The 24,976-nt window shown below is 40.6% G+C and overlaps 1 protein-coding gene across 4 annotated transcripts in view; it reads right to left on the reverse strand.

Annotated features, from left to right (window-relative positions):
- Positions 1–24,976, reverse strand: part of grid2 (glutamate receptor, ionotropic, delta 2) — a 329,591-nt gene that overhangs the window by 123,157 nt on the left and 181,458 nt on the right. For all 4 annotated transcript variants that reach the window (XR_013452082.1, XR_005713926.2, XM_040195422.2 and 1 more), the window contains exons 4-5: positions 16,765–16,970; positions 2,003–2,056 (exon numbers count right to left, since the gene is read on the reverse strand). Coding sequence is in view for 2 of the 4 variants with exons in the window: in XM_040195422.2 (XP_040051356.1) it covers positions 2,003–2,056; positions 16,765–16,970 (260 nt within the window). In the remaining 2 variants the exon portion in view is untranslated. The remainder of the gene's footprint in view (positions 1–2,002; positions 2,057–16,764; positions 16,971–24,976) is intronic.

Genomic DNA, 24,976 nt, shown 5'->3' on the forward strand with positions numbered 1-24,976 from the left:
ATTTAGTCTCCTTTCATTATATTCACTTTACTTACTGGTTCTTGCCGTATTTGAAATGACATCTTAAACTGTGGCGTGACATTTGGTTGAGAAGCAAGAGAGCGTGACAGCAAAATGCCAAAAGCATGAGAATTCACACACATGTGTGTCTATTCTACATGTGTGTCTAAAATATTAAAAACATATTATAAAAGATATTATATGCATAATTATCTTTCTATTTGTGTATTATCAACTGCAACTAAGAGTTGCTGTGTTTTTGTCATCATGAGAGCGAGTCCTCTACTATGTGTAACAGCTGTGTTTCTATCTTAGCCCATAGCAGACAAACCAAACACTCACTCTACTAGAGGGTCTTTCACATTTTCACCTTACGGTCACTTTAGTTCTTCAACAAACTTGGAAATGGATGGGGGAGCAAAGCGGTATTCGATTGGATGCAATTTGCAGCCTCACGACTGGATGCCACTAAATCACATATACTGCTCCTTTAAGACATGTGACTTGTGTCTTAATATGTGAATATTTGAGGTCAGAACATTTTATGTGACATAGACAAGGAGGCATTTTATTTAAAAACATGTATATGACCTACATCTGCAATAATAGAAAGGAAACATACTTCAGTGATGGGCTGCCATTGCTCAAACATACAGACGGAGGGAGCACTGGCCCGCCAGACGGCATTTGACCATTGAGTTCTCAAAGGAAGCAGGTAGAAAGTATCACAGGCGGCCTGCTGTCAGACACACACGAGGGCTGCAGGATGACGTGTCAGGCCTCCAAAACAGATAAGCAAAGAGCAACCATGCTGCCGGGATGCCCGGCGAGCGTTAGACAATACCAGATGCTTGACGGGAGGAGAAGCAGTCTATTGGACCGTTTAATCTGAATTCAGCCCACCAGCACCGCGCAGTTGAGTAATGATAGAGAACTTTGCCAAGAAAATATAAGACCACATTCTTTCATGGGAATGGAAAATCTCTGCATTTTAAAGTTTGGCATTTATTTCAATTAGCAGAGGAGACACATTTAAATGGCATAATAGGCCTTCTATGAAGCAGAGTAACTAATACAGAGTGAACAGATTATACCACCATCTACATTAAAGTGCAGAGGCTGGTCCCGTTCTTTCCTTTCACTCTCTGAATGTATTAGCATTTGGGGAAATGTAAAAAAATAAATTACCGGGGGGGTTGTCTGAGGGGATTGTGGCAATGCTGCTGCAGCCTCTCATCCATATCAAAGAGCAAAAATAAAAACCTTGATGTCACAAGCCTAACATCAGAAAAGAATGATTGGCTCTCCCTGCAGCTTTAATGCGTGTCAAGCATAGTAACATTGGTTTCAAACACAAATCATTTCTTTGCATATCTGAGCCAGTAAAAGCAATGCGGATCCTCGCAGCACTCGGCAGCATTAGAGGCGATGACTTGAAAATAGAACAGTGAGTGAGAAACTAAGGTTTGCCGTTCCACCTCCCGTTCATCTTTGGATGTGTGCATGGGTGTGTTTGCAGACTTGGGTTTGTACGAATCTGAGTTTACTGAGAAGTATATAACATGAGCTAAAGAAAATGATCAGTTTTCAGTCACTTTGTGAACTCTCAGTTCTCTTTCAGCTCTAATAAATCCAGAAAGCAAATTCAAAACAAATTGAATTTGAATTGACCTTGATTTGGATCGGAATATATGCTTATCCAAAGCAGTTCTTTCCAGGTCCCTTTGTCATCTCTGACGTTTTACAGTGGCTTTATCTCTAAAGAGTAATGAACATTATTCCAAGGGATGCAGCAGCTGGAGCTCACTATAATAAACTAAAAATAATAATTATTGGACCGACTGACTGAAAAAAGTCAACAACTTTATAATCTATACTCTATCCTTTAAATATCTAATACAACGAAGAGATTAGAGCGGTTCTATATATATTCCTGGTATAATTGAACCAATAAAGTGAATTAAAGGTTACAGGATCCATAAATCATTGCCTGTGCACTCACCTCGTTAATCAGGATCCAGTGACAATCGAAGGCCACCAGGTTGGTCTCCACCACCTGCAACGCAAAAAAAAGCACCCGTCACATTTCAGAGGAAAAATATCCTCTATGGTCTCATGTGTATCATTCTTTATCCACTTACACATATATTTCAAAGTGAATCTCTCAGTTCACTTTTGAACATGACGGCTCAACCTTGCTTTTCGACTTATGTCAGAAACACTTGTTTTTGCTGCCTGTCGATCGCACCCGGCCCTTTTTGTTGTGTCTCCTCACTTCTCAACCTCTCGCCTGTGCTGTCCTTTAATTGCCCCCCACCCCGTCCTCAGCTGTAAAGAAAATACAGAGCCACTCGTATATCATTTGCTGTAATTGTTTAGGTGGCTATTGCACCGTGTGTCATAAAACACTTTTTAGCCGTAAACAAGCGGCAACAGCTGGAGAGAGCTGCCAGAGCGTGTCTAATAGGGGATTAATCTCCCGCCGTGTTCATAAAGCTTCATCATTGTAACCTCAGCGGCTCCCGTAGAACACTTTGTCCACAGGAAACATGGCCACCACGCAGAGGAGCAGAAACGGAGGAAGAGAACAACTGGGATTGTGGCGCTTTTTGTTTCTATCTCTCTCCACTGGAGCGTTGGACAAACACAAGACACTAGAAAAAGAGGTTCGACATGCCGTTTTTTCCGTTCTGTATCTGTCTGCCCGGCTTGTTTTGTTCTCATCCCCTGGTGCTCATTAAGGTTACGATGAAAAGTAACTTTTGAAACATTTCAACTTCGTTTGTGAAAGCCGATCTCCATGTAAAATAATGTAAACGTGTGTTCTAAAGGTGTTTCGCATGAGGCAAGTGTCGGTTAGTGTTTCCCCTTCTCCCGTTGTTACCTCCCTCTGGCAGCCGTCTGGGCAGATGTTCCTAGCTAATTAGCGAAAGGGCAGACTCCTAACACTAGACGTGACTCCTCAGGGGTCGGAACCGTTCAATACACTCACTGTCTATCTGTATATCTCTCTCAGGCACACAAGCACAAATCTAACATCTCAAACTGCCTTGTTTGTGTGCATGCGTGGTCGTCCACACAAGCTAACAAACTACTAGCAGTCTTTTTTAGAAACCCAATGCCGACCCGGCAGGGCGCCGTCACTCACTTGGGTGTTGTTCCCTTAGTGCTTCCACACAGAGCCTCCTGACCTCCATGACAAGCATGACAGAAGCAGAGTTTCAGCTCCGTTCTCACGTTCTGACACCATTTCTGCAGTGGTTGACCAATCAAATTACTCAGTGCCAATATGATTGAGCCTTTTCTCAAAGTCTGAAAGCACCAGATTGAAATCAGACCGATCTGCACCCCGAAAATCACGTGTGGGTTTCATCGAGTGGAAGCCGTGCTGCCAAACACCATTTTGTTCTTGTACTGACCTCTGTCCAAATGTCACTCATGGAAGAGTCCGACAAAGAGAAAATCATTGATTCTGGCACACGCCTGCTGTTGGCTGACATTGAGGGTCAAGGTTTGCTACTCGAGCTGAGGCATGACTTGACAAGACAAGGGTCGATTCAACGATACCGTGCACACACATTTCATTCCCAGACACGCACATAAATATGCAAGCCACATCACACATGCATAGGCGCTATTATCCACTAGATGGTACACAGTGTGTTCATGCATATTGTTGTTTGTTTTTTCGTGTGTGAGAGTGTAAGAAATAGGAATTTAAAAGCATATTATTGCATAAGTACATTGTGGGGGAAGCTTGGAGGGGGGAGAGTGGGCGTTGCTATTGAGTAAATGGCTCTTAATTGAAAATTAGTTGTGTAATTTAATTTCATGCACTATTTGTGATTGAATCAAGCAAACAGCCTACAGCCCAGGCGCCGAACTCCGAAAGCTTCACACGCAAGGCCAAGATGTGAAGGCTCATTCGTTCAGATACAATTCTACCACTCCATTCACAGTCCAGACTCTTATGCGGTGTACACCACCGCAAAATTCATTTTATTTTCTCTGTTATACAGTTATGCACCAATCTATGTGAGGGAAAAAAGTGCTGTCTCTCCATATGTGCGTGGTAAGTTGAGGTGTTTGAGTTTGGTTCTACTAATAATAATAATAACAATCTATGTCGTGAAACAAGAGAAAAGCTGGACAAATATATCGGGAACCTTAAACTTTCTTTTGGTGAGGCACTCAAACTGTCAGGCGACTAAGGGGCAAAGAACCACTGCTTTATATTTTTAAAGGCTATATTCAACTTCATTAAAATCAGATTTCTATGACCCCACTTAAACTGTCCCATCTATCAATCAATGCGCTATGAAACCTCATTGGACCTTCCTCTTCCATTCCAGTCTCTCTTACCTAACGACAGAATCTTTCCCTTGGATGTCATAGAACCCAGTAAAACCTTTCCAATGCCACGCAAAAAAGAGAACAAACTTTTCACCTATAGAATGAAGCTGTAAGTGCATGCTAACTGATGCATTTTCAACAAAACTGCAGCATTTCACTTTTGCTGCTACTCCTCCAACTTGCCGCACACATGTGTGAACGCGGGACTTAATGTCAAGAGCGTGTGAGTGCGGAGAAATGATGTCAAGCGGAATGAGGCGCATTACGCTCCGAGGATTTCCATACTTTGCAGAGCAGCACTGAGCACTGATTGATGGCTCGCAAACCGGCAAATACAAATACCCGCATGCACAAGAAAGCACTCCACTGGCATGCATTCTGTTAGCACATTAGATGCTAAACTGCTAAACTAAAGGCTTTTGTTTATTCTTCAACTGCCATGTAGCAAGAAATACACCCTGCACTGAAAACACTTGATGAATAATCATGAAAAGAAAGAGTGATAGCTGCTTGTGACATAGAGACATTAACTCACCCAACACAAAAACAGGTACACACATTTGGGATGTTACAGCTGTGTCTGAGGGCCTAGTTCTGTTAGACACTGTATATGGACAATGCCGTTGTGTAGTACGACATGCTACTGCTGGACATGGCCAGGAGCAGCTACAAGCAAAACATATTCCCCCCCACTCAGAACTCAGAACAAACATACACAGCCAATCAAATCAAATGTTCATATATTTCTGGGATCTGAGGAGGACTTTAATTGAAAAGTCCTAATTTTGATGTCACTGCAATGAAATGGTTAATTGGTTAGTTGCAAATTTATACCCATGTCCACAACATCAATCATAGTTTTATTAGTTGTTATAATAAGCATTGGATTATGGCAAAAACATACAGTAACCCGCCCGTCCTTGAATAAAGATTTTCGTACACCTCTTTGAATATGTGATATTAAGTTAATGTGTCCCTAGAATTTCCCCCCAAAAATATTTTGAAAACACCAAAGGAAAATCTTAGTTAAGGAGAATCACCGTGCAAAAAGTGATATTTGTTTGGGAATGTTTTAGAATACTGGTCTTGGATGCACTGGACCGTACCATGACATGAGTCAGAGGGGTGTCAAAGCCTTGTGTAATTCCTCCCAAAAACTAATGACTCCAAATCACCACAATCACCGTCTGTTTAATTAGACGGATTCAGCCGTTGTCACACACCAATGATCCACGCTCTTTGAACTTGTATGCTGGTGAGAAAAGCAGGGTTGAGAGACAAAGAGAGAGAGAAAGAAAGTAATGGAATACACCAGATAGTGTCCATGTGTGCAAGTGTGTTGACTTATGTGTGTGTGCTCTTTTTTGTGATTGGTAAAGAACATTCCCTCTTTGCAAACACCATCTGATAAAAGGCCCGATCCACATGAACACGCACAAATAACAAAGAGCCGCCACACTCAACAAAAGCCAGCAAACCTCATGTTGACAAGGCCTCACCGAGCCCACCAAGAGCATTATTGATCAATCATACACTTTCGGATGAAAAACATGCCGGAGAGGTCGGCGTGCTGCGCGCACCGATGGACCTTCAGGTGCTGCTGAAGGGCTACGGCCGAGGGGAGCCGCTCGAGTCCAACTTTGTTTTGTGTCGGTGCTGCAGAGAAGCCGTGTGCTAATTGGCTGGAGGGAGATCATGTTTCTGCTGCTGCTGAGATCATCCGTGTGTTGATCGAAACAAAGAGCTGTCATGTATGAAGCATGTTTTCTTTAAATAGTAAAATGCAGTTTTAACCCTAACCCTCTCCAATTTTCCTGGATGACATATAATAAAACGCTATGACAATGAAGGGCTTTGATACCATGTGTTGCGATGTCAAAGGGTAACAGGGCCAACATGCGAGACATCCATCATCCCTGAACTGGGTTTGAGTGTGTTTCTTTCTGTGTTTGCTCTATGTATGTGTGTACACAGAAGCACACAAGACTTGCGTGTGAGTGTGTGTTTCTGTGTGAATGTCAACCCTTCAGTTTATTGATCAGACCGCAAATCCACAGAGGCAAACACAAGAATGGACTTACAATTGCACATCTGCACCACAAGCAGCCCCAGCGAATATGACGATATGCAGCCTGACATTTAGATATAAACTGATCAATGGCTGGAACAAATAGAATAAGCGGTCTTTAGAGGCCTGAACACACGGTGTGTGTGTGTGTGGGTTTTTTATTTGAGTTTGCATGTTGATGAACCATATTAAATATCTAACCACCACCAACTTAAAGAATTTGAATTTAAGATCTAGAATAATAATATTACTATATACCATTATAATTTGTGTTGGAAGGCGTTTAGTGACTCAATGTAAGCAAACAAACAAATTATTTATTTGTAGATACGTTTACAATACAACTAATTCATAAGCCACTATCCTCAACTATATATGACTCTTCCATTCGATGCATATCCTGCAATAGTGGGATTTATATTAATTGTACAATGTATGATGAGCAAGAATATTTGACAAACGAACAGAAAAACATATTTACAGTACATAATTAAATTGGCCTTTGTAAAAAATGTTTAGAAAATAAAAGCGGCAAGAACGAGGAAAACACCCAGCGTCAGCTCAATGACCCAGTTGGATGAAAGTCTTGTCAGTTCTGAGAAAAGCAGGGCAGAAGAGAGCAGAACAAAGGTAAATTAAAAGACTGACCCCTGCCCTACAATGTCAAAAACCACACCAACTAAAATTGCCTGGGGTGAGGTCAGATGAAAACTGAAAGGTTGTGTGTGTGTGTACGCGTTTGTGTGTGTGAGAGACGATGAAAGTTCGACAGACGGAGATGGATGGACCAGCACATTGAGAGAAAGAAGATACCTTTACATTGGAACACGCGTGTGTTTAGTAGAAATGGTGAATGAGTGTGTTGCGTGTGTGCATGCTGTGCTTCTAATGGGTGACTAATCTTTGACCCAAAGTACTGTACAATGATTCCTCTGCTTCTTTTGCCCTGTCTGCAGTTAGTCCAACTGTCCCTCCATCCCTCCAAATCCCTGACTGCACAATGTGGAAAGTACAGCGCGGGTCATCTGTTCCACACCAGAACTGGGTGATATACACAAACATATATGACATTGTGATGTCCAGAGACGTGTGTGGAGCGTCATAGTTCAAAGTTGCATACATGTCGTACATGAAGCGTTGCGGTGAAATGTGTTTCAGCTGCATAATTTCTCTAAAAAAATGACCGCAAAGCATAAATGATGTCTCGTGAGTCAACAGCCAGACTGCGTCCATAGAGCTGCTAATCGATGTAAGAATCAAAGTCACAACAATAGAGCCATTCCTCGCCAATGCTAAAAGAACAAGGAAAGCACATTGCAATCAAAAAATCCCACTTGTTGCTTGCGGGGGTCACTATAAGTCACAGCGTGATAACCTTTCAACATGGGCATTGGGCAGTTACCACTGGGAGGGGCAGGTCGTACTAGTGTCACAGGATGAATGGTTTGAGTAGGTGAGCAATGAAGGGAATAACCAGCTGGGTATGGCGGCGGGTAGCAGCTGTTATGGCCTTCAATTACACATCTGATCAGGCCTCCAGGGGTTGAGGCATATGCCAAAGTGGCCAGCCAGAGGAGCTGACCCCTCTGTGCACTCATGTTTTACAGGTAATTCTGGGGGCTGATGGGGGCTTCACATAATTAAGGTCATTTTAAATCAGTTTTTTTTCTATTTTTTTCTTAGCTTCAAATGATAAAACGACTTAACATTATTAGACCATTTCAAATGGCATTTAACACTGTAAAGGAATTATTTCAGCTGTAGAATTGAGTTTCTAATTGCATATTTAATTCAGTTGAAATGAATCAAACACTTTTGACATGAATGTGCCGTTCTTGCTTTGATCAGTTAATAGTCTCAACAACCTCGCTAATGTTTTACTGATGCAAATTGAACTTTTCAGAAGAAAAAAAAAAAAGTCTCAACCACATGTACATTATTGCTTCCACGTAATGTGTGTTTTGCCCGATATCACCATGTTTGTACGGAGACCTTTAAGTGCTTTCTTTTCAGGCAATTCTGGAATTATTATTATTTTTTATCCTTAGCCATCCTGATTTATGTCAGTAACATATATACTAATATTGTCCCCCTTTATCATGACAGTAACCTTAAACATCTAAAAAGAGGCATTTGAGTCGTTCCAAAAAACTGACACACAGACAACCTTCTCTTAACTCGTTTGCGCTTGCGACTGTGCTTGTCGAGCATCTTGGTGAATACTCCTGATCCTTAGTGGACCAAAATTCAGCTTTCTCTAACGGGGCAGTTCTTCTATTCCCCCTATTCGACGGAGCTGCAGAGCTATGATCCGTCATCGGCTCTCGGTTTGAGGAAGCCTTGTACAAAAGTAAGAAATGACATTTCAAACAATAAACGTCCAGGCCTTCCTTGCGCATGAGTTCCCTGTAGGTAAAAAGTAAATACTCATTGTCAAAGGAGAACTTCTACTCTTTGCTAAGAGCATTGTTATATGTAATATAATATGTACTCTGATACAATGCAATGTCTGCAAAATCAAAGCCATGGGGCCTCAAACCAAACCAAAGTGGAGAAACAAAAGAGAAATTTCACCTTTGGCACCAAAAATGATCCAAACATTTAATTCTTGGATTTCCTGCTGAGCTTTACGTGAAGGAGGCGGTTTAACCTTGAGTCTATTAGACACACAAGAGAGGAGATAACAGTCTGCATGTGGGCAAACCTGTTCTGCATCATTTACATGCTCTGAGAGAACGAGGGACAGCTACATCCTCGAGTACACACTGAAAAGAGAAATTGTAGGTGTTACACACCCACCGTCCGACTAGAAGGACTCTTTTGTGTTTCAGATTCCTACTCGTCCTTCTGGCTCGTTGCGTACCTTTTTAAAATGCTGTTACAGTGTCCTGGAATGCAACTGGAAGTTACAAGTTAGCGGTAAAATGCTGTCCAACCTTTTCTCACATATCACTCATGACAAACAGACTGATCAATAAAGAACCAAATGGATGGGTGGCTTTCACTTTGAGCGACAAAAAGAACAGTCCAGATAAACATCTGATAAACAACTTCTCATCTTTGAGCACCTGTCCACACATAACAGAGGGTCGCCACGGATCGCAGCCTTTGGAAATGGGACTGTGTAACTTTCCTTCCGATACAGTCTTCAGTTCCAGCTGCAGTCGGCACGTCTTAAAGGGATTATCCAGTGTGATATTGAATAGGACCATCAAAAGTACCATAACAAAAATGAAAAGAAACGTGAGCAGTGAAGGGAAGAACGCGTTCGTGCTTACAAAGAAATCAAGATTGACTGACATATAACAAACCAAGTATCTCGTCTGACCTCCTCCCTCCCCTTGAGGGGTGAGACTGTGTTGTTGCTTTCAAATTAAAAGCTTTTCCTGTCCTAGGTAAGTTACCGTGGTTACAGACACATCAATCAATGGATCCGTGTAACACATCTATTTAAAACCAGATAAATTACTGCATTTACAAGACAACAACTCTAAATAAGACATGTGGCATCCATAACTCGACTTATACCTTTGTATTCATTACTTTTCAGATATCTGTTCATGTTTTGTTTTTTGTAAGGACAATATTTGTGCTATCTGCAGGAAGAATAAAAACCAAACAGATGCAGAGTGCATTTCACCACCGTCAACTTAAAAGCTACTGTTGTTTGTAACAAGTCAGCCAGACACAGAAAAGAGCTTTGGAAAAAGAAGGCCTTTTACTTTGTTTTCAGGAGCAAGCAAGGGTCTTACTTACTTACAGCTACTCTGTGACTTCTATTGAAACACGTCACGCTCTTATCTGTTTATTTGCCTTTTATTTGTATCTCCCCTCCATGACAGTCTCCTAATTTGTCCTTCATTAGTGCACATATTCTCTCTTTGCCTGTATTTTTGTTCTCACATAAAACCCCTTTTCATTTCTGATTTCATTGTGCTTCATTTCTCATTGTCTCTCCTCAATTGAGGCACGAGTCCCATTAGGAACTGAGCAGGGAAATAACCAGAGGATGCTACAGCCATGAGCAGTGGAACAATAAGGAGAGGGACAGCCTTTCATTTGTCGTCTGTAACTGAACACCACTGCAAACGTACAAATTTGTTGTGATGTGCCGTTATTTTACATAATGCCCCACATATGTGAAATAAAAAAACAAAACCGTGTGTTCACACCCGTGAGGATGAAGGGACGACAGACGGGTTGATGTGGGAACGTGGTGGTGGAAGAGTGGGGATGCGCATGATGCTTGGAGGGATTCGTGTGCGTGGAGAGTGTGTGGGGGCGGTGAAGTGTGTGGTGGTGTGTTTGCACGTTTGTGAGGTTTGAGTACGTAGCAGGTAAAGCAGAGGAAGAGACGGAACAGTTGCTCACGCATGCACATACACACACACAGGCAATCTGTATCATCTCTAAAGTACTTACCGGCATCCCTATTAGTGCCTGTCCTAACGGCAGTCAATAGTGTTCACTTTAGTGCTCCTTACACACACACACACACACACGCAGGTGCGCACGCACACACACTTGAACAAAAAACAACCGACCTTTCAGTCCTTTAGCAGTAATGCTCTATAATCATCGTGCTTCCAGCTCCATGTGCACAGATAAAACCTTAATGTCAACGCACATCTTGCACACACACAGTTTGTTGAGATAAGAACATAATGCCATCTCTGTCTGGTGATAAAGTTCAAGGAGGGAGCCACATCCAAGCCCTTGAAGTGCCCTTTCAACTACACTGGAAAGTGGAGGGCAGATGATGCCGATATTTATCCTCGCCTCTCACTCTAGCTGTGTGTGTGTGTGTGTGCGTGTTGTCATACACTTTTCTGTTTGGTCACAATCAGGTTATGGTGAGATCAAAATAAACGGCATGAGCCGGACAATGGCCGAGCCAAAGAGATAGGGAGGGTGTTTGTGGATGAACTTAAAGAACCACTTATTAGCAGTTCCAGCTCCTTAAATGAACAGGTCAAGGTGTCCTTAAGCAAGACACTGCAGATGGTTAGAACGGTGCCGTACGCTGAAGCCTGCTGCCATCAGTCTGTGAAAGTGTGTGTGATTAGGGCGAACAAGGGGCAGCAGCATGTCTCACCAGACTAGTGAATCAGAAAAGAAAACAAACATTTGGCAGTAAAACTGATAAGGGGCATTGTACCAAATTAATAACCTATTGGGCCATGGGTGTGTGTGTGTATGCTGCAAACCAACACTTACACTCACTTTATACTGACTCTGAAGAAACAAGACACATCCCGCTTTTATACTTGCAGACTAACAGGTGACAATCCCATTTTCCATCCAGACCACCTACTGTAAGTAAATATCTCAAGTCAAAAAAACAGCTGGCTACACGTGGTAGTGCTGAAATGACCAGTGCTAATATCTCTTACAAGGTAAAACATCAACGTTTAGGAGTCTTTGGTGGCCTAATGTGATTACTGGCACCTCAAAAGAAACAAATATAACGTGGACTGATGATTACTTCACAAAAACATTGAACATTATTTTTCTTTTGATTCTCCTTATTGAAGATTCTGCATCTCTCAAAAATCTTGGTCAAGCCGTGGTTGCTGCTTTCAAATGTGTGTGCGAGAAGCTGGCATATGACACACCAAAACTATACATAATTGTATTTTTGGAATACAATTTGCTGTGCAATACAATTTGCTGTGAAACTTGCTGTGCATGTTTAGAATAGCTACTTTCTGTTAACGTTGTGCTTAAAGGAAACAATGAATACTTTAATTAATTTATGAATTGAATTAGTTAATCAAATAGTATAAAAGTGTGTTTAGTAACACAATCCAAAAAAAGCACTTTTTACAAAACAGAAGCCTTTTATGAGCACGCAGCACTTTACTCTGGTGGATATTTGCTTCTGTCCGTGTTTGTCTTCTTTTATTGATTCTTCTTTCTTCTCAACAAAAGAGTCTCCATCCTTGTTGTTCCCATCAACATCCCTCTTAACTGTTTCTATTCATTTGCCCTTCACACTACACATCATCCATTTAGCGCTCCTTATCTCTCCCTAAATTCTGCCTTGCCCTTCAAAATCACTTTTCCAAAGACCTCTACCAAGTAAGAAGATCAAATTTCAAAGCCATAAAGGTCTGGGTCATGTGTGTAAGAATTAATTGGAGATTAACTTAAAAAAAAGAAAACCGCTGAGTATATTGTATTTTAGGTGATACAAAGTCCATTCGTTTTTGATGTTTTTATAAAATAAGTAGCCCATTAATAAAAGCAATTCAAGACCCCTTAATCTTTGTTAATCCCTATTCCACCTCACCCTGTCATTTCACCTACCCCCGTTGATCCCTCCACTTATCTACTTACTTTCCTGCATCACCCGTCTTTATAGCCTGCTGTCCACGTTATTATGTCCGTCATTCCATCCTTTGGTCCTCAGCACTTATCAATCAACCAGATTATAAATCCACTCGTTATTAAAGTTATTAAATCACCTTCATCATCGCCTTTAGATAGATTTGTCTTAATAAATCCCCAGCTACAAACAACTAGCTTTAATTATTCATACAACTTCATACAATATAATGTCATGCAAAATGATATATAACAATATAATATTCATCCTGCAGTAAACTTAATTCCTTTTTTGACTATAATTGACAGTCGACATTATCTCTCACCAGCATGTATTGCATGGCTCTTGGGGCCCAAATGAATCAGAGACAATTCATTATAAATTCTGGAAAATTCACGCAGAAGCTGAAGAGAAAATCCATATTCATCAATGGCAGTGGAGCAAAGCAGGATCACATTTGATTTAAGGCTCCATTAGAAGTAGAAGCCTGCTAATCCCGACTCCTCAGGAATGATTGAGGGTGGATATAAAATGTTTTTGTTAGTTAGCAAATTGCTCTCCACATGACATGTGACACACATAAGAGCATATTTTCAGCTGGTGCTTCTTCATAATACCTTTCTGACGAGATGCAACTTTATATTGAATATTTACGAAAGCTTAGCAAAGACTGTCATGTCCATAGTTCATTCTATTTTTGGTTACATTCACAAGAAGACATAAGACTGAGTCCTTTTTCTATTGTTTTGACACTTGTTGTATGGTGGTCGACCAGTCCTTTGTTTCCCACGACCAAAATAAAGGAAAATAGAGTTAAATGTATTTTTGTCGATACAGAAATCAACAGAATTGAAAATATTCAACATAATTAAAAACAATGTAGATGTTCCGCCACATCTTAAATGTGTAATTAAAAAAAATCTATTGTGGCTCGTGCCAGCGCCTCTTCGTGTGCAGGGATTTGTATTTGTCTTTTGTACAGAAACACTTGAAGATTAATACGCTGATGGGGAAAAATACTAAATAGCATTGTGTTTGAAATAAGGCATGTTCACATGTTTGAGAGGTGGGCAGTGATTATATCTCTCCTTCTACTCACAACCACCCAAATCATTGTTATAATAGGCTGCTAGTACTGCTTAGCATTTAGCTGATGCTTGTTTTCCATAACCTCTCATCACAACCAAATTCCACCCATTCAGTAAAACAACTTTATGATGTTGTGGGTTAATAAACTCGTAAACAATGTTACACTATCTTCAAGTATTTTCTGGTTCTTTTAAGCAAGAAAGACACCGCACAACGAGAAGAACATCTTTCATTCGGGAAAAAAAACTTTTTCAGAGGATAAAAGCCATATTCAGTGAATGTATTATTCAAAATGTCTTATACTGAATATTTTTCTTCATGTATCATTTGCAACATCTGTCATCTGTAGAATAATCTCCTCCCCGTTTGAAGGTCCTTCAAGTGAGAAATGTCAGTTAAAGTGAAAATAGTCCCAAAATGGCAACGTTTTGAAATTTTAATGCTTTTAGATCAAATGGCAAAATTCATACTTATTCACTTCTTTGCATGTTTAATTGAAATCCTATGTGTGTGTTCGTGAGAAAGAGAGGCAAACTGAGTTAATTTCCAACTCATGTTTAAGGTCCGATTTTCAAAGATGAATACTTATGTTAATATGATATTAAATCCTCCATTATTTAATGAAAAGTATCAGTGGCAAGAAACATTGATGGATAAGACGGTGTCTTGATAACACAACGTCCTATAAATACCATTTAATGGTACGAATGACAAGAATAGGTGAAGGCTGTGGTTGTATCCAGTATTATTCTCTTCGCTCCTCAAATCCCACTGCAATAAACTGGCAAGAATAAACACTGACATTGCAGACTTTAAAAACTACTACTGATAACCTTGTTACAGCTTATGTATAATTCATGGTGAGAACATGAATATGTATTACTGTATGCTGATGTTATAGAATTATGTAATGATTCCCTGTTTTAATGTGTTGTCTCACTGTAACTTTGCATCACAGGCATATTTCAGCATTGAAAAAAGCCCACAGCAACAATTGTAATGCTTTCTTCCACTCATTGATATGTTGATCAGTTAGTGTAGGAAAGTGATTCAAAATTCACGACATGTTTGTAATAGGACAATGGTCTCAGGGCAAGAAAGCCACTCAAAGTGGTAAGAATATGTGGCATCGAGGAGCCTCGTTGGAAGTGGATGGTGCACTCACACATGTGTACTAGACTGAAAGGAAAGCAGCAGAGCAAGTACATGTTAAATAATGCGGAACATTGACTAAGCATGTTGGCTCTGGGAGTATGTCCACGTGTTTGCGTTGTGAACTGCATGGATGTGCAACGTGGAAGACATTCTACTGTGAATCCAGCAGGTGTTGAACTATTTTTCCTTCTGAGCCCACATCACAGCAGGGATACGAAAGCCACATATTACCAAAACCCTTCTTTCCGCATATTACAGCTTTGCATAAGTGGTCTTTACATGTACAACCATGAACCACCAAAACGATACATGTCGTCAACCTATATGACCAACATCGTGTGGCCTGCATCAATGTGGGGGCAGCAGTTGATTTACATGATTGAGCACCACATTTAGCTCCTTAAGATCTGCCTTAATGCCCCGGATTACTTCCACAACATCCCTCCTGTATTCACTTGCTTAACTTCATTATTTGGAGACTGGAAACTTTCAGTTTAAGCACATAACCATCAAGGATAAGGTTAAGTGGTGTTAAATTTAAGCATTCTCTCAATAATTTCCCTTCTGTCTGCTCATCATTCTCGAAGGTCCACAACATCTCCAATCTCCAATTTCTGCCAAGTATCTCAATTTCAGAACAGCTTGCAGTTTACATCAGCGCCTAATGTCTTTGACAAATGGCCTCGCAAATAACTCTCACAGAGATAAAACAAGGTCCCAGTACTCTCTCTCTGTCTCACTATGTCTCCTTGCCCGTCTGGGTCTGTCTTTCAGTCCTCGTCTCTCTCCCTTACCCTTGCTCACCATCTCCAGAGAGAGAGAGAGAGAGAGGGATGTGTTCATAAATCTAAACCACCCATCTTTACCATCTCCTGACGCTTAATCTTAGAAACCCCTCTGTACTTGATGTCTTACTAAATTAGATTAAAGGACTGCTTGGTCAACCTTCCCGGAAAGAAAAAGACTCCTGAAAACTGATTTGGGTTCCACTCACACACTAAAACGAGGACGAAACTTCCACAGTGTATAATTGTCTAGCTTAAGCAATTTCCCTACAACCTACTGCAGATCAGAGTTAATTGAACAATGAATAATTGATAAAGACGCATTTGTTTCCTCAATTTCCGAGGGATCACCGTGTTGCTGTGCTGCTGCTTAATGTGTGAAGAGGCAAGTGGCCTGACCTTCACAAACAAAATCATTCATTCATTGGTGTGAGTTTGTGTCTTGAGTCCATGTGCTATATTGGTGAAGAAACCCTTTACGTAGGCTCCTCTGGAGACCACACCGGGCGGACTTCAGTGTTTTTCTATGATTCACTTCCATGACCGAGACTAGAAAACACACAGGAGCATACTCACGCAAATACTGATGCATATGGATCGGCAGACACACATTAACACCCTATCTCTCACCCCCTCCCTGTCACGCTTCTAGCCAAATTAGATTGTGATTGCTCCATCTGAGGTCACTTTTAATTAAACTAAGATGAAAACATGGCACACAGGATTAGGGCCCATCCTATCACTTCAGATTATAAATTCATAACTAATACAGGAGCGTATTGCTTCCAACCATGACCTTCGTATCATTTGTGTATAAGAGCAAAAGGAACTCGCCTAATTGTGTCCTTCTGCACAGATAAAGAACATGACAGGTGCGTGTGTGTATGGGAACGTTTTTTGTAAATCTCAACTTCAAAATGTATTATATATATATATATTTTTCCCAAATTCACTGAGAAATAAGGAACAAAAAAGCCCCTCCTTACCTCTGTGATAAAAGCCTTGGCAGTGGCCGGGCTCATGAAAAGCACGGCTCTGCGTAGCGTGTCCCTGTAGCGATGCAGCTCTTCCACGCGCATTGTTCTGAACAGACTTGTGATCATCATGTTGATGTTAGATTCCACCTTCTGAAGAGAAACGTCCATTCCCTGCTGAGAGGTCCGGTCCAGGAAATCCTCAATGCCGCGGATATCTAGAGAAGGAAAGGCAGTGATGAGTCTCGATATCTGGCTGTTGAAGAACATTATACCTTCCAATAATACATGAAGAAGTTCAGTAAATATCTCAATTCATGAGCTCCACCTGGCAGTGATTCCTGCTACTTTGCATTTGTATTACTCAAATACTAATCTTTGATTTGATTTGAACTATTGCTTTTGTTGTCAGTGCTGAATGCCTCAGTCTTCTAAAAACATGACGGTACAAAACATTCTTTAGATTTTCCATCTCTTACAAATACACATACATGAAAATAAAAGCATACGGTGGTGAATCATTTAAAGTGAACGTCATTTTGGTTTCCCTTTTGATCGAGCAGTACCAAACGACTTGGATAAAAGTGAGTCCGAAGTGCTGCTGTACACTTATGCCGATATAGGCAACGATTTCTGCATGGGCTGGAAATGAACACAGTAAAAGGGTTTAAAATCGTGTGCAATATAAATACACTGTGCAATAAAGGTTACAATGGCTGTATAAGATCCCATTTCAGTCATTGTGGATTCTTGTTTTTTTTTTTTAATCTTAACTACTGAATATTTTATAATACTTGTTTTGCTCTTGTTTTTCTTCTATGCCTCTTGTTTCCACTTTACCCTTCAGAGCTGTAAATCCATTGAATTTCACCGCAGCGGGACTAATAAAGGATTGTCTCATCCTACCTTATCTTATCTTATCTAAATCTTATCATGTACATGTATGAATGCAATGGTATTTAGAAGACGGTATGACTATTTCAATGTTTGCATGTTGTTGTCTGCTTGGTACTGTGAACATTGACATACATAAGAACAACTTAGACAAGCGATTTGATCTTCTTTTTTTTTAAATGAGATATAAAAGAACATCTGTGTATAGGACTTAGGGACATATAGATGTGAGGTTGCAAAATGCATTAAACCAAATACCCCTCGGCTCACCCATTAATGTCTTCGGCCAACATGTTTGGTTTTTCTGCTTCTGGGCTGCTGTAGAAATACGGCGATCCAACATTCTTTGAATTGCGGCTTTCTTTTTCACAGTAGACATGAAGGGCTCATTCTAAGCTTACAAAACCACAATGCTTTTTAGTTGTAGGTCATTCTGCATAAATGGGCACATAGTTATGAATTGTATATACCCCTTTTGCAAAGAGACACTCTAATTCCTACACACAGTTCCTTTAATTCACATTTTGTGAAGCTGAGGTCTCTGGTTAGTTGCCTGTCAAAGACAAAATAATACTATTGATGTTTATGTTCACTTATGACGAAGAAACCTCAACCAGTTGACTGAATACAGATAATACGGATAAATAGGAGAAATTCCTTAAGGTTTCTTTTTTGGCGGTTGTTTTCTTTGTGACTGTCAATAATTGTTTTCAGTCCTGAATGGATTTTCTCGTTTTGTGATAGAAAATGTTTTTAATAATTAAACTTCCAACGGGGATTTGTTGCTGCGTTGAATATCTATGAACATCTGTGCTGTTACAGTAGAACAGGGCCAAACGCGTCCCACATGGGCTGAATCCACTGTAAAGTATATGAATATTCTTGCCAGGGCACTAAATGACAGAAATAACATCATAATGCTAGAGTTTTAAATCAAAGCAACAAACCATTGCAGCTACCTACAGTATATTCACAGTTATTTTCAGCGGGGTCAGCGATTTTACTACCTGCATTGCTCTTTTCTTAATGTGCCACATTGCAGGTGAAGATAATGCTTGTGGAAGGCACTTTGATTGAGACTACGGCCAATTACGTTGAATGATGTGTGAGTGTGGTTATATGAAGCGGTTATGTAAAGCCACCACTTAATGATGTTTTTGACGTGGAAAACGGATGACACCGATGTCATTGCCAGTGTCAAGACAGAGCAATTATCTGGATTGATTAGACCTGTTAAAGGCCACAGAGCATTGGTGTGATTGCATCACTGCCAAATATTGGGGGGTTTAACAATGTATTAAGCAGAGTGACAGCATGCAGCAGACATTGAGGTGGCAGCTTTAATGGCCACACAACAGCGCTGTAATTGGTGCAGCAGCACAGAGTTATCAAGGCATTCAGACCTAATTACTGTTATTAAATGGCATTAATACCAATTTGGAGTAGTTACTGTTTAACTATATTAACATTGGCGATGCAATCATCATCCCTGTGACCTCTAATGAGCTACAACATCAATCAGTTGTAAAAAGCAAAAAAAAAGTCTGAGCGGCTCACATGTCCATCCATCCATAAAATATGGATTTCATACACAGATGCATACAAATCTCAGGTAACGTGTAATATGGTGACACATTCTCACTTCCAACACACAAAATATGGCAGCTTGATTCGTGGCCCTACTGGTAACATTTAAGCAACTAAAATACTTTAGGTTTAGGAAAAAAAATGTGGCGTGGGTTGAGATTTTTTTTTCGTTAATTAGTAAGAATGTTACAGTATGATAAACAACCGTAATGTTGTCCTCACATCGTCTGCTTTATCATAGCCTACACAAACCTTAGAATGTCAGTGTTTCATCCCAATAAACTAAATATTAATGAAATAATATAACAATCAAATTCATTGTAAGCTAATAAATAAACACAGAAAACTCAGAAAGATGTAGCTTGCTCAAATGCAAACTGTACAAACACACACAGAGTGCACATATACCTTTACTAGTCAAAGCAGATCCAATTCTAGCTGTTAAACATCTATCAATCAAGTCCCTGCCATTGGTAATCAATGGTGCCGAGCACCGTAAACCTTTTACTTCTGACGTAGATACTGAAGTATATCTGATTTATGTTCATTATGCGTAGAAAGATTTGGAAATCCACAGAATGGAAACGCTTTTCCAACAGAGCAGGAATAAAATAATCTAGAAGACCCAAAGAACAGAACACTCGGCTGCTAATTTTTAATCATTGCATGCTTCTTCCTATTAGAAAATAATTTTTGTGCCACAGTTTTCATCTGTCAATTTGTGTCCATTGTGCTTCTGCAAACTGTCAGCTTCTTGTCCTTCTACTAGTGGCTGTATTACTCTTGGACACCTTGTACCGGTTCCTCCAGCTGTCAGCGCTTCTCTCCATCTTTCTCCTTAGCTGCTGATTGAGTAGCTCTGGCTTTAATTTGCACTCATATTGGCTTATTGCACAAACATGTGTGTCAGTCTAACACATAGCATGTAGAGAGCTGAAGAACCAAACCGTCTCCCTCACTGCAAATCATCATGCTCGCTATATTGGACAGTTAATTACACAGATCTTTGAAATTGGTAAGAATAATGTGAGATATTCAGTATTGTAATGTTCTATGAGCACCCCTAGGAGAAAAGAAAATAATTGACTTTAAAATATTCTGGTCCAGTTTTAAAAATTAGTCAGAAGTCAGAAGCCTCCTCTCCTCCGGAGCAGATCATTGGCTGTCAGCTGCTTTCCAACGAGAAACTTCAGAGCACCATAGCGGGTAAAAAGAAGAGGAACATTTTACCTGACCTTGCCCACCCAGGCGACCACCTGTCAGAGACGGATTCCTCTGGGAGAAGGTGCCGCTCCATTAACACCACGATCAACTCTACCGCTCCTCCCGAGTCCCCGAGGGATCCACATACTGAGCGTCCGCCGCAGCCACACACCTCCTCCTCGAATAGAGGTGACTGTATTACTGCTGCCACGTATTCCCTGCTTCTAAAGTGTTTTTTGAGACATTCATACCATCAACAACTTTTAGAGGCGACATGACCCTCATTCACCACAGCTTCTGTACAATATGCCATTTCACGTTCCTTTTTTTCCCAATTAACAAATCCGAACGTGCCAAAACAAATGTAATATTATCTTCCAATGTCCATGTTATGATGATACTAATTATTATCGTTACGCTCATATTGTTAACACCCAAATATACTATCCATTTGACTCAATGGAGATGTCCCTGCTAATTACCTTTTAATGTCATCTTCTCCAACCTCACAATTAATCGCTGTATCTTATTGTTTGTCAAGTGTTATAGCACAACCGAAAAGGCATTTTACAAAGAACTCTCTGTCCATAATTCCTTGTAAAACAAGGTTGATTCTCTGCGTCCCTTTGCGCCATTCGTCAGGCTTCCCTTCTCCCCCCCCCCCATCACATATATCCTCCAGTTCCCTGGCTCAAGGTAAAAGCAAGAGTTAATGTAGTGTAGAGGCCCACAAAATGCAGGGGTACTTGCATGTACCGACCAGCTCAGCGGTACTCTGTCGCCTGCTCACTTTACCCAAAGTCCTCTCTCCCTTGACTCTTTTTCTGAAACCTGCCGCCATTTCACTTGTTTTCTGTCGGCTTTAGAGTGAATCTCATTTTGTAAAGTCAAAGCTGTGACATGTATTATGTCCGTCAATTCCACACTGGAGACCGTTTTTTCCACCCCAAGTTGTGGATTTTTTTTTTTATCTGAAAGAGATTTTTGCCCAAACCTTCATCCCATAAAATTATAGAACTTTGGCTGACTTTGTCTATGGACTGTTAGTGGCCTATTTTGTACTTGAAAATGTATAAACATTTTTTACACTAAATCAGGTAAATTATTTATTTATCACCCCACAAAATATTACCAAGAGGCAAAACGGAAAGCAACTTTCTGTTCATCTGCCTCCACCCAGTTCAGCTGTTAAACCAGCAGCCGATTGTCTTTGCTCTGTCTCTCCTCTCAGCATACACCTCTGGCTATCCTCGTCCCCGCCTGCCTCAGGCATTTCGCTGTTGAATGGATAAACGGCGGTGGCTCTTGAGAAATGGATTGAGCCTTGAATGGAAGGCTGCCGTGTTTCTAGTAAACCTGCCTGGGAAATGAAATGCTTCGCTGGAGTTATGGGTGAAGATGTTCAAGTACCCGGCTCTTGGGATCTGAACTGAAATTCAGGACGTTTACCTCCAAACAAGATTTAAAATGATTTATACCTTGAACCATCGCTAGTCTTCCCCAACTATCCATTGCTCCCGGAACTTCTTCTTCTAAAAAAAAAAACCTGCTTCTTACGTTTAGTCTTCAAAAAGGTCGTCTGGAGCTTCATTCGATGCTGTTCATCCTCTGTCTCGGCTTTGTTTTCTCTCTCTTCCATACAAGGATGTAAACCACCACTCCAGGGTCACTTTTATAAGCTTTTTAAACCCTATTTCGTTTTTTCTGCTGCCCTTTCTGCCTTTTTCTCCGCCACACCAAATGTGTTATGCCTTCAGATCTCTCTGTTCCCTTCTGAGCTCTAAAGACAATTTTTACTTCAGTGAGAGACAAAGTAAGACATTTCCTCCCTGTGTAAAGCTCGTAGACCTTTGGTGTTTGACTCATGACTGTTCCTGTTTGTATCCTCTCCTTTGACTGCCGCCTTTATCGTCGCCCCTCCCACATCTTTCTTTGCACAGCTTTTTTTTCACCTCTTCTCTCACCTCCCACCAGCCTCCCCACTCCCTCCCCATACCCTCCCCCGAACACCCCCTGCAGCGTCTTTGAGTATTTACTATAGTTAAAAAAAGATACAGTATCCATCTATGAATACATCTCTCATCTTCCCATGTTCTCTTTCCTTTGTTCCTAGAAAAACAACTTCACACTCTCCTACGTTTCCTCCCGCACTCCATTTTGTCTCGTGCAGCGCAGAGACGGCTCAAACACGCCACTTCTACATCGGTCCAAACAAACATCCATGGACTTGCAGAAATTGGGCTCATTAACTCTTCTTTCTGTTTTGGCTCAAATTATTATTGGTGTGACAGGCTTGTAAATTTCAACCTAAAAGTTAAATACATTTTACTTGTGAAGATCAAGTTGGACAAAATAATGTTTTCTATTCTCTGAAAAGTACAAATGTAACTTAAAGTAATAGTGACTTAACTATGAGAAAGGAGACTGCATTTGAATACTGTAAGTTTAACATTTAATAGGTTTTTCAGTATTACAAAAGTGAAAATCTCTCTATTTAGTGGAAAAAGAAGTACCCTCCACCAAACCCTCTCCTGTTATTTGTTGTGGGCTTGTTCCACATATAGTGGTCAGCAAGGTCAAATGTAACTTAAAGTGATTCTCCGTAATGTGAAAACTTTCTAATTAAACTAAACTTAAACTAAATTTCTGATTGCAATCAATTTAAGAAAAAAAGAAAATATTGAGTTTCCATCCCATTCTCTTACTTAGCAATAGTCCTATATGCATGAAGCACTTGAATGTCATTTATTTCTTTATCTTTTTCCTCTTCTTTTTGCTCTAACCTTTTTCTCTGCTCATTGCGTTTTTCACCCACATCTGCCCTGTCAATTCATTTATTTCCCGTCGATAAAGGGGCAGACGCAACAAGGTGATCTCACACTCTTTAACGTGGGAGATGTCCCTCTTCGTCTGTGAACGGACGCATTCGATAAGGTGTTTGCATTTCACGCTTTCTGTGTGCGAAGTGGAGAAAGCAAGAAGGGAAACTATTCTTACCACTTGTTTTTACATCTGGGCCATTACTCACTAATGAGCAAAATGTTCAGAGGGAGTTTAGAGATACAGCAGGTGTGAAGTATATTTCAAGGTTTGAATTTTTGTTTTAAAACCTATTAACGTGCTTCATTAGGCAGAACTATGGAAGGTGACAGATACAAGTTTAGGAACCGTGAAAATGGGTTACAGCAGGAAGACCTTCAGCACATGGCACGGGCCCAGAACACTGTGCTTCCTTATGACAAACAGGGCCTGGCATTGACAATATCCTCTTGACTGGTTGATTTCTAATCAAAATGTGTAAACCGCTGATAAAATGTGTTTAAAGAGTTGACCAAGTCAGACAATATTTGAGCCATATTGTCGTTTGGAGGCGACTGCGTCTCACGTGAAAACATCCACAACCATGGATTGATTGTTTGGAACTCTAGTTCCAATATTCTATAGATGGAGTACTTTTCACATCACTATATGGAGAACTTTTGCTTGGTGAAATATCTACAGCTGATACTGGTTAGATATTTTATTTACAGAAAGGAAACCTATGATTTCACACAGCTCTCAACATGGTGAGAACTGAGCAGGCACCTTGCAGCTAACTGTTAAAACGATACAAACAGTGCAAATAACTACATCGACGCTGACAGAGGAGCAGCCATTAGCCAGCCAATAGGGCACAACAGAGACGGCTAAGTAAACAAAGCACAAATAAACTCGCTTTACAACACTGAGGGACAGTGAGTTCATTATCCAAACAGGACGCCATCACTATAACACCTCTTTACAAGAACTGTTTGATGCAATGTCAATATTCTGAGTGTGGCACAGAGGACCTCTAAGGTATTATTTATCATTTCTGTCTGAATCATTTTCATCAAAACAAAGTGTAGGTGTCAAAAAATAGCATTACTTTCATTGTTCTCTCATAAAAAATGCTGGCAACAAGCGTCACACTTCTTTAAAATGGCTCTCCCGTTTAGTACAACCTTTTTACTATTGCGCCTCAGGCCCCTCTCGTCATTGGCTAAAAGCAAAACGAAACAAATCATCTTAATGTCAATAGTGTTGTTCACACAAAGTGCTACTTCCCACACTCGCTCCACGAGGCCGAGTTGCTGCGTTTGTGTCTGGATTCATGGGCAAGGTCACTCAGAAGGTAACGGTAAATTCTCACTTACTTTTTGAATAGATATAAGTGTTAATACAGGAAACCTGAGCAAGACTGAAAAGAAGTGAAAGAGAACACAAATCAGAAGTCGGTAAGGAAGAACGACAGAAATGAAGAGCAAGGGAGATATGACCTGTCGGAAAAGGGAAGAGAAAGATAATAGAAAGAAAACAAGTGTCCTTAGTGTCTCGGAAATCACCCGATGAGCAGAAAATAGTTGCGGTGAAGCTTCATTTGAGAGGACACGCTGGGCTGTCTGTTCCCTAAAGAACTGTCTTCGTACAGAAGCGAGGCCTTTTGGGGACATTGCTATCATCTTAAAAGGGCATCTCTGTCTCGCTCTCTCTCTCTTTCTCCCTCTCTCCAAAGCGCTCT

This window comes from Gasterosteus aculeatus, chromosome 13 (assembly GCF_964276395.1).
Source record: "Gasterosteus aculeatus chromosome 13, fGasAcu3.hap1.1, whole genome shotgun sequence".
Taxonomy (NCBI): domain Eukaryota; kingdom Metazoa; phylum Chordata; class Actinopteri; order Perciformes; family Gasterosteidae; genus Gasterosteus; species Gasterosteus aculeatus.